Below are 11,130 nucleotides of genomic sequence, written 5' to 3' on the forward strand. Positions count from 1 at the left end.
TATAGTCCTCTATGAAATTAGAAAAAACCGGTTTAATAAGCTTCCCTAGATTTGATGCAGGAAGCACTTCTTGTGCAAGACGAGAGACTCTAGCTTTCAGTCATTGTGCTTGGTTTCCTGTATAATAGTAGTCTTACCTGAGAACAGAGACGTGTAAGGATCCACCTTCTCAACCTACCTCCAACCCAGCAATTTGAGAGAAAATACAGGGTTTGATGAAGCAAAAAATCCCCCACATTAAAACCTTTTGGACAAGGAAAGAAAGCTAAACCTCATAGGTTATTAATATATCTAGAGCTTGTTTTCTGTTCAAACCCAACATCTATGAAGATGGGAAGAGAGGAGAGGGATGGCAAGGGTGAGAACAGAAGTTCAATTGGCACAGAATTCATGGAACCTGAAGTCAGGAGGGCCAAGAAAACCAGGGCATCTAGACCTGGACCTCACATGCAGATTGGGAGAAAAATCCTAACATTTTTTCTTCTTGTTGATTAAATAAAATTCATATTTTATGTCAAGACAAGAAAAACTTAAACATAAAAATTTTTCTTTGCCTGTTTGGGCCTCCTACCTTCCCTTTAGTGTGTACTGTGGATCTGCATTAACCAGCCCTCCTTAGGAAATAACATTCCTTCTTAATCTTGTGACGAACATGGGGCTTCCCTGGTGGCGCAGTGGTTAAGAATCTGCCTGCCAATGCAGGGACATGGGTTCGAGCCCTGGTCTGGGAAGATCCCACATGCCGCGGAGCAACTAAGCCCAGGCGCCACAACTACTGAGCCTGCGCACTAGAGCCCACGAGCCACAACTACTGAGCCCATGTGCCACAACTACTGAAGCCTGTGCGCCTAGAGCCTGTGCTCCGCAACAAGAGAAGCCACCACAATGAGAAGCCCACGCACCACAACGAAGAGTAGCCCCTGCTCACCACAACTAGAGAAAGCCCATGTGCAGCAACGAAGACCCAATGCAGCCAAAAATAAATTAAAAAAAAACAAAAAACAAAAAAAGTTAGCATGACCACTACTTGCTTTGTATGTGTAGATCTGGATTATGTAAATTGTCAATAGTCATTTGACATATAACCCTTTGTCTCAAAAACTTATATAACTGTGTTTTGATCTCTAATGGGCAGAACAGTCTTCAGAGCTTTCTGAAAGACTGTCTCCTTGGTTATAATCCTCAGTTTGGCTCGAATAAAATTTTCCATTTCTTTTTTAGATCAACTATTGATTAATATTTTGTTCACATTATATTGGCCTCAGAAAATTTTCAGACACCACTTGTGCTCAAGAACTGGTCCAGTAATGCTGATTTCTCCAAAATGAAAAGAACAAAAGGCCAGTAAATCTTACGGAGTAGATATGTTAACTTTTAGGTAATTATCTAAATAATCTGGTGGAGGCTGTGGTAATTATGGGTCTACCCCCCGTAGTTATTCAATTTTTTTGTATATCTATATAAGAAACTACTAACTATAACATTTTATATTCCTATGTGACATGTAAAATCTTCTGCTTCCCATGACTGCACTTGCCTTTTTTTTTATTCCCCTACAGGTTGCTTCTGAGTTATGCAGGGTCACCCCTACCCCCACTGGAAATGAACTCAGTGCATTTAAAGTGCCATTTTTCAGAGCAAACAGCAAAAAAGTACTAGGCTCTTTTCCTAAGCTCTACTTCCTAAGGAGAGGGATTTGGGGGTCTTGATTTTTCATCTGCCAAATGGAAAACTTTCTTCTTCTATATATCCAGGAATTGCTGACCTGAAGATTAGTGAATTTAGTGCTCGGTTGTCATAATAAAACAGTTCTCAGCAGAGGTCTATTGATATTGTAACAAGGACAGACCAAGATTATCTAAGTACTTTTACATACAGTTGCTATACTGAACTTCAACTTTTGGTAATAAAGTATATGCTGAGAGTTTAGAGTGTGATTTTAAGAAATACCTGAATAATTCTACACATGACTAATCAAAGAAAAAGCTTTCTTGTCTAGTCTTAAACTCAAGAGTGAAGATATTTCTTTTAATTAATATGTATTTTTTACTCTGTCCACAAACCAATATTATAAGTGAATTTTTCTCAACCATGTTTTTTAGAATTTATTTTTAATTTTTTCAACTATTCATTTTGAAATACTTTGAGACTTATGAGAAAGTTGAAAAAAATAGAAGAATTCACATATACTCTTCACCCAGTTTCTACAAATGTTAACATCTTGTGTAACCACAGTACCATTTTCAAAACAGGAAATTAACTTGACAGAGTACTACTAAGTAATCTGCAGACCTTTTCAAATTTTGTCATGTCCTACTACTTTTTTTGCTCAGGATTCAATCCCAGATCTTAGACTGCATTTAGTTTTCATGCTTTGTTAGTCTTTAATCTGGGCCGGTCCTCAGTTTTTCTTTGTCTTTCATGACAATGAAACAGTAGTTTTTCTTTGTCTTTCTTTGACTCTTTGAAGAGTATTGGCCAGTTATTTTGTAAAATGTTGCTCATTTAGGTTTGTCTGATGTTTCCTCATGATTATATTCAGGTTATGAATTTTTGGCAAGAATGTCACAGAAGTGACATCGTGCCCTGCTCAGTACATTCTATCAGGAGGAATATAGTTGATGTGTTCCATCACTGGTGATGCTAACCTTGATCACTTAGTTAAGACGGCATCTGCCAGGTTTCACTACTGTCAAGTTACAGTTCTTCCCTTTGAAATTAATTAGCATCTAATAGAGGATACTTTATGTAAATATCCTGCTTTTCATCATACTTTTGCCCACTCATTTTAGCACTCATTAATTATCTTTGCCTGAAATAATTATTTCTGTTGCTAAATGCTGATTTTCTATTGTCAACATTCCTTCTACATATATTAATTGGGATAATATTATAAGAAATAGTTTATTCATTCATTTATTTATTATTTATTTATTTTAACATCTTTATTGGAGTATAATTGCTTTACAATGTTGTGTTAGTTTCTGCTGTATAACAAAGTGAATCAGCTGTACATATACATATATCCCCATATCCCCTCCCTTTTGCGTCTCCCGCCCATCCTCCCTATCCCAACCCTCTAGGTTGGCACAAAGCACTGAGCTGATCTCCCTGTGCTATGCAGCTGCTTCCCACTAGCTATCTATTTTACATTTGATAGTGTATGTATGTCAATGCTACTCTCTCAATCCCAGTTTACCCTTCCCCCTCCCGGTATCCTCAAGTCCATTCTCTATGTCTGCATCTTTATTCCTGTCCTGCCCCTAGGTTCTTCAGAACCTTTTTTTTTAGATTCCATATATATGTTTTAGCATACGGTATTTGTTTTTCTCCTTCTGACTTGCTTCACTCCGTATGAGACTCTAGGTCCATCCACCTCACTACAAATAACTCAATTTCGTTTTTTTTTTATGGCTGAGTAATATTCCATTGTATATATGTGTCACATCTTCTTTATCCATTCATCTGTTGATGGACACTTAGGTTGCTTCCATGTCCTGGCTATTGTAAATAGTGCTGCAATGAACATTGTGGTACATGTCTCTCTTTGAATTATGGTTTTCTCGGGGTATATGCCCAGGAGTGGAACTGCTGGATCATCTGGTAGTTCTATTTTTAGTTTTTAAGGAACCTCCATATTGTTCTGCATAGTGGCTGTATCAAAAAAATCTACAAACAATAAATGCTGGAGAGGGTGTGGAGAAAAGGGAACCCTCTTGCACTATTGGTGGGAATGTAAATTGATACAGCCACTATTTATTTACTTTTAGAATTATCAGTTTGGCTTGACTCTCTAGAGACCAGCAGTTAGGAATGGTTTGTGAATGAGAATTAATATGACCTTTGGGTACTGTAATCTCCATTCCCCCCCCAACCCCCCCAAGAACTGCTTCCTTTTGTGATATCTGAGGAGATGATGTTTTTTTTTTTTTAATTGGGGCTGATCTGGAAAAGAACTTGTATGGTTTTCTAGAGAGGATCATAGAGAAGATTCATCTCTCACTATGAATCTGTTTGCATCCATGGATCTGCACTGGGGCTGAACATCTTTCCAAGAAAAAGACCTTGAACTCTGTGAAGGCATATACAACATGTGTGATGGATGTGGTCCTCATGGGGACCAGAGCTTTGGAAGGAACAATGTGGGGCATGAGAGCAATGGGAGCTCCTGATAAGAGAAAAAGGAGCCTGATCTGGTAAGTCAGACCCAAACAGAGTGCTAGCTTCAGAGGAGGTATAGATTTTAGATCACTGATGTAGCACTTACCTCTGCTGTAGAACACGGACCTCTGGCTTTAGTGTGACCCTTGGTAAAAGTCGCTTAGTGTATTAATGAAAAGAACTGTGTGTGTGGGAGGGATAAATTAGGACTCTGGGATTAAAATATACATGCTATTACATATAAAATGGATTACCAACAAGGACTTACTGTATAGCACAGGGAACTACACTCATTATCTTGTAATAACCTATAATGGAAAAGAAGCTAAAAAAGAATATATATCTAAAAAAGAATATATATATGAAACCCAATCACTTTGCTGTACACCTGAAACTAACACAACATTGTAAATCAGCTGTATTTCAACTTAAAAAAAAAAAAAGCTGTTGAGAGCTGGAATAACAGGCACTCGCTCATTGCTGGCAACAGTGTAATATTCTGTTACATGAAAAAAAAAAACCTCTCAAATGTAGCATGTTAACATTTGCATAAAAAGAGGGTGAAAAAATAGATGTACATTTTTGCTTGTTACAGGAGGGCAATTAGTGGCTGGAGGAAGGATGGAACAGAGGTTTTTCATGGTTTACCCTCTTGAGCCATGTGACCCTATGCACTACTTTTCTTAAACTAAAAAATTTAAGCTTCAAAAGCAAACGAAGGAGGAAGAGGAGCAGCATTTATTAGCCAAGGTGGAAGCAGCACTGGCTCCCCACCACGGCAGGGATGGGAGGGCCCAGGTGTTAAGCACACCTCCCATTTGGGGCCCACAGCAGTGATAGCTGGCTCAGCAAGGCCTGGCCTAGACCCTAGGAATCAAAGACAACACTTCCAGCCAGGCTTAGCACAGTGGTGCTACAAGCATAGGGGCAGAATGTCCCAAGCTAGAGGAAGCGAGCAAGAATTGAGTGCATTTCACCTGTATTAGGAATGAACAAACTTGTTCCGATTGATCATTTGGAAAAAGCAAACACTCTGGAGGTGGTGAGTTCCAAAAGCCTCGGTGCACTTGCGTGGACAAACTTCTAGCAGCAGGGTTTTCCAAGTATGGTTCCCTCTGGTCCCCTCCACCATGCTTAACATCCCCTCTGCTTAGGCAGAGTGAAGAGGCACATGTGGGGAGGAGCCCTCAGCATCAGCCAGAACGTGTTGGAAACACATCATTTCTTAAATGCTCTCAGGAATTGGTATGGGGTTTTAAAATGGCTCTGAGCTTGACGAGAAGGAATGGGTAGGTGGTGATAGTTCATACTCCCTTTCCACCCAGACACTTGAGTTACTAATCATTTTCCTGTCTCAACCTGTTTTGATATTAGGATTTCTTTTGCTTCAGTTGTCAAGTTCTCTTACCAAACAGAGCTCATTGTTCACAGATCAGTGAAGAGCTATTCTCTGCTTGTAACCTTGGAAATGGGGGGAGGGAGTATTTTGAAAATGACACAACAGAGTGTAAAGCTATGAAACAAGAAAGGGAGCCTCAGACAGAATACAACAATCATCTGAGAATCTGAGAATTAATAAAAGCCACATGTAGAGAGATGCTTTCATTATTTTCTATTTTTCTTTTTGGTTTTCATGCTTTTGATTTTCCCAATTTAGCCACAGAGAGTGTTTGTGGGCATGGAAAAGCATGTTGGCTGGGTTTCCTATAAGGCTTTCAGTTTTTACAAAACAGGCAAACAAAACCAGATTTTGTCATACTAGCACCTCAAGGCCTAGCACCTGGGTCCTTTCTTCACTAAAAAAAATTTTAAAAATATCTACACACAAACATGTATGTATGTTTGGTTGGATGGATGGATGGACAGACAGACACATACAGATAACATAGGATATTAACTGCTAGGGTTCCTATACATCATAGGTCAACGCCTTCATTTCACAGACTAGAAGATGGAGGCTTAAAGAAGTAAAGTGAGAAATAAAATGACCAGTTGTAATTCAAAGTTACATCTTCTAGCTCCAAGTTAAGGGCTCTCTCACTTGTGAAGCATTCCTTTTAAGGAGGGGTTTTCTAGTGGAGTTAGCAAATACTGTGATTCCTTGATGGTTTCAGATGAGTCCCAATACCTGGTCCTCCTTTGGCAGGCACATGGGAACAGAGTGGTGCAGGAGTTTCTAGATTAACCTCCAGCAGCATATGAATAAAAGGAGCTGATTTGGACTTTCAGCCATTCATCCTTTTATTGAATACCTCCTCATGCAGGACTGTGTTAAGTTCTGTGAGGAATAAAAGATGAATAAAATTAATGGCGTATAAAGATATTCAAAAGGATATTTATAGTAAAATCCCAGAGAGAGAGGGAGACATTGAGTGAGTGAGCTTTGCGTATACACCAAAAAGTTAACCATGGTCATTCCTAAGAGGGGTAATTAAAGGCTACTCTCTCCCACTTTCTTCTTTCTTTTGTTGTTAATCTTAAATGTTTACATTCTGCATAATAAACATGCATTGCTTTTGGAATAGGGAAAAAAGTTATTTTTAATTTAAAAAATTGACTAAGTCATGCTGTGTGGGTTCTTCAGAGAGCCAACTGGGCTGTGGTTGAGGTGTCCTTGGTGGTCTCTCACCTCCCCCAAAGGTCTGGCTTCCAGGAAGCCCTGGCTGGGTGGGAGCATGGACGAGGAGGGGATTGTTCTTGTATTCCCATGGCCCTATCTTACCCTAGCTACTGCCTCTTGGGCAGCAAGTGCTTTGCATTAATTCTCATGGTCACATTACTCTCTTGATTGTTATACTCGTCCATGCTAAATAAGGGACAAACTGCTGTCACTGGCATAGCATGGAACAACAGAGACACACTCACTGGTTACCTAAAAAAGAAATAAATGAAAGAATCAAAAACATTTAAATAATCTTTTCCTAACTTAGAAAGTGTAAAAGATGAATTTTTTTTTTTTTTGAGAGAAAGTCAGCTGTGTTAAACCTCATACAAGTATTTCAGTTTAAAGGCACAATTGTCCATTGTTCACAGGGAAAAACAAAGTGCTTGAAACAACGGGAAACTTTTAAGCATACTTTATGTTATCTTGTTCTTTAACTTTGACATTATAGTGTTATTGGAAATATTGTGTACAGAGTGAAAGTCTTTTTATTTGAAAAAATTAAAACTAGTGTATGTTTCACTGTCCTTGATTCCTATAAATCATTTACTAGTAGTGCCCTTGGTCTTCCGCAGCCTCTCCATTATACGAAATCGGCAGGAATGGCCAGCAAGTGTTTGGGAACAGAGAGGTGCATCAGTTGCTATACCATCTCCAGCATCACGTGAGAGAGAAGAGCTAGTCGCTACTTTCCATCATCCATCAGTTTACTGAACCTACCCTGTAAGGACTGTGTCAGGTACTGTGAATAAAAGAGATAATGATGTGCAAAAATAAAAATGATGAAGCAATTATTTTTCCTTTAGGTTCCGTATAGTTCTGTGGAGTTAGTTTTGCTTTTGGCCTCTGAAAGTTCTCATTTATTTATCTCAGATGTTTACAGAGTGCTAACATAGGATTCAGAAACAACTGGGCCAGTAAACTATTTTCCTTATTCTTTAGTGCAAAACGGAGCAAAAAACCCTTAAAAAACAAAACAAAACCAAAAAAACCCCTTCCTTTCATCCCTCCTGCACACAAATTTAATTATATTATAATCAAGATAACAATCTGATTAATAAAGTTTCTTCCAGTTCTAATTGCCTTGATGCCATCATTTGAGCCACTGCACTGACTTGAAGCAAGACATCTTTTTTTTTTTTTAGCTGCATGATTCAATAAATTCCATTGATGATTTAAGGCAGTTTGAGTTTGATTTTCTAATAGTGTGTGTGTGTGTAAGTCAGGATGCTGGCAGGACACAAATGGCACACTTAAACCAGATAATTGAGGAGAGTTTAATGAAGGACCAATTACACAGGTGTGAGTGGGGTTAAGGGAAACCAACAAGAACTAGCAATAGCAGGAAACCATTTCATCCCCCCCGCCTGAAATGACAAGAGGAGGGGCTGGTTTCCCACAATCCAGAACTTAGGAAGGGCCATAGCTGTTGTTTCTAGAGAGGGCTGCCTGACAGGAGCTGTGGGCTTTATGAGGAAAGCAGACTTGCAGGAAAGTAACCCAAGGAATAAACAAACACTCTAACTTATCTTTCCTCCCACTCCCAATGGAGAACATTCGTCATCCTGTGACTCTAACATATTTTTTACAAAGTACTTTGGGATGCTAGAGACAGTGCATAAATAAAAGAATGATCATTATGATCACTGCTACATATAATTCAGTTCCATTTGTTGAGCATTCATTGTTGTGGGTACTTTGAAATAGTGCAAGAAATTTAGATTCCATAGTTGCTTTCAAGGGGCTAATACCCAAAAGAGTGAGATGAGATATTACAAATGAAAAACAAAATTAAGGAGCTAAAATATACGTACAAATTCAGGCTTTAGGGATGAACCAATCTGTATCCAGCTCATAGGTATTGGGCACAGGAGCCAAAGGAATCAATGAAACTGAGTGACTCCCAGGAGTTTGAATCTATTAGAAGAGACATGCTCTTCCTTTCTATCCTGTGATTTGAGAATATTAGGTCTTGACTGCTAGAGGCATTTCACTATCAGGAGAAGAGGCCCTGGAACTGCTCAGAAGCCACTTCTGTAGAACTTAACATTGGAGTCAAAGGAAGGCAGCACAAAGAGAAACTGGATCCTTGGTGACATCATTTGAACCACTGGATAAGCCTCGCCTGAAGCCGAACATTTAGACTTTTTAGTTACAAGATCCAACAAGCTCCTTTTTATAGTTTAAGCCAGTTTGAATTGGGTTTTCTGTCATTTGCATCATAGAGTATCCTAATTGATACACCACCCTAAAATAAGATAATTGAAAAAACTATTATTTCAAATTAAAGATTTCAAACATGAAAAGTGAGTCTTCACAAGAATGCTTGCATTTTATTGTTATTCTTCATCCTAAATTTTAAAAGAAAGCCCTGATTTATGAATTAGCAAGTGTTTTAGGGATAGTAATTATAAGAAGTAACCTAATCAGACCATTCACTTTGGAAAGTTCTCTATGAGGGAAGCAATACTTAGAATCTATTCTGTACATGATTTACCTAAAGAGTTGGTGAGTGTAGACAAAGGCTGGTGAATAATGATTTTTTTATGCCTCTAGCATGGGAGCAGTCATCAGGCCTGGAATAAAGACTTTTTATCATATTCTCCCAGTATTAAAAATGTTGCCTGGGGCTTCCCTGGTGGCGCAGTGGTTGAGAATCTGCCGGCCAATGCAGGGGACACGGGTTCGAGCCCTGGTCTGGGAAGATCCCACATGCCACGGAGCAACTGGGCCCGTGAGCCACAATTACTGAGCCTGCGCGTCTGGAGCCTGTGCTCCGCAACAAGAGGCCGCGACAGTGAGAGGAGAGGCCCGCGCACCGCTATGAGGAGTGGTCCCCACTTGCCGCAGCTAGAGAAAGCCCTCGCACAGAAACGAAGACTCAACACAGTCATAAATAAATAAATAAATAAATAAATAAAAGAACGTGAATTTCTTTAAAAAAAAAAAATGTTGCCTGTTATAGATTTATTCTTTGGAATTGTTGATATCTTTCTTATATACAGCCTATACAACCAGATTTTGGATGGTTCATTCTGATTCCTGTGCTGTGAATATTTATTTGCTTACTCAATTAAATGAGTGGTTTTAGTGGTAGCCACTGGTGTTAAAGCACAAAGAGCCAAGATGATAATTTAGGAAAAGCTGAGTGTTAAAGGATTCTAAACCAACTATTAGACTACAATAATAACTCCAATCTCATTAACACAGTGCACCACCTGATCATCTAACTCATAAAAAAAAAACCTAACATGGACAAAATTTCTTTCTGCAGCTTGGAATGAAGCTGTTTCTATTTATTCAGTGTCTGGGGACCTAAATGTATGAAAAAGATGTTGCCATAGTAGAGGTCTGCAACTGAAGTTTTGAAAATATCAGGGAACTGTTTCCCACTATTTATTAAATTATACAAATGCTTTTCATAAACACTTATCATACCTGTTTTGAAAGTTAAAAAAAAAACTGCAGCAGAGTTCTGTTACCAAGGCAAAACACAGCACTGCATTTGACATAACTCCAACAAATATTGTGCTTCCTTCACAAAACTGGTTGGATTAGTCTCACAAATGTCAAAAAACAAGTTGAGCGTTCAGCAAATTATCTACCTGGCCCATATAGAAAGCACTGAAATTTCTAGCTTCCACAGGACATTTTGCAGTGTTCAAAGAGCAGTTGAAAGGCATTTCTAGTCTGTGATTCAAGGCAGTTCGTGGCCCAGCCTATTAGGAGCGAAATATCCTTTTTGAAGTGAAATTAGCTCTTCTCTATATAGGAGTGGAACTGGGGGAAAAAAGTTCAGAAATTTGGCTATTTCTCCTACCCCAAAAAGACACAGAAGGGCATCTGAGATTGCTGAATAATTTTTTAGACATAAAGAACCCAAGAATGTTGAGAGAAGACTAACAGAAAATGGGCCTGTGAAGGTGTTATAGACTGAATGTGTTCCTCCAAAATTCATGTTGAAATCCTAACCCCCAATGTGATGGTATGAGGAGGTAGGGCCTTTGGGAGGTGATGAGGTCATGAGTAGAGCCCTCAAGAATGGGATTAATGCCCTTCTAAGAAGGGTCGTAAGAGTTTGCTCCGGCTTTCTGAGTTCTACCATGTGAGGATGCAACGAGAAGTCAGCAGTCTGCAACCTGGAAGACGACTCTCGCCAGAACCTGACCGTGCTGGCACCCTGATCATGGATTTCCAGCTTCCAGAACTGTGAGAAATACACTTCTGTTGTTTATAGGCCACCCAGTCTACAGTATTTTATTACAGCAGCCTGAACTAAGACAAAAGGTGATCAATTTGTTTACAGT

The 11,130-nt window shown here is 39.1% G+C and overlaps 1 protein-coding gene across 7 annotated transcripts in view; it reads left to right on the plus strand.

The window, feature by feature from the left end:
• Positions 1–11,130, plus strand: part of LOC309629764 (uncharacterized protein) — a 57,451-nt gene that overhangs the window by 13,525 nt on the left and 32,796 nt on the right. For 2 of the 7 annotated variants that reach the window (XM_082394275.1, XM_082394274.1), the window contains exons 2-3: positions 1,222–4,196; positions 7,399–7,562. In XM_082394275.1, the coding sequence (XP_082250401.1) occupies positions 1,222–1,233 (12 nt within the window). In that variant the 3' untranslated portion in view covers positions 1,234–4,196; positions 7,399–7,562. Of the gene's footprint in view, positions 1–1,221; positions 4,197–7,398; positions 9,774–11,130 lie in introns of those variants that run through there. The other 5 variants (XM_082394276.1, XM_082394273.1, XM_082394277.1 and 2 more) reach the window with 5 other exon arrangements.

Source organism: Balaenoptera borealis, assembly GCF_965194805.1.
Source record: "Balaenoptera borealis genome assembly, chromosome: 5".
Lineage (NCBI taxonomy): Eukaryota > Metazoa > Chordata > Mammalia > Artiodactyla > Balaenopteridae > Balaenoptera > Balaenoptera borealis.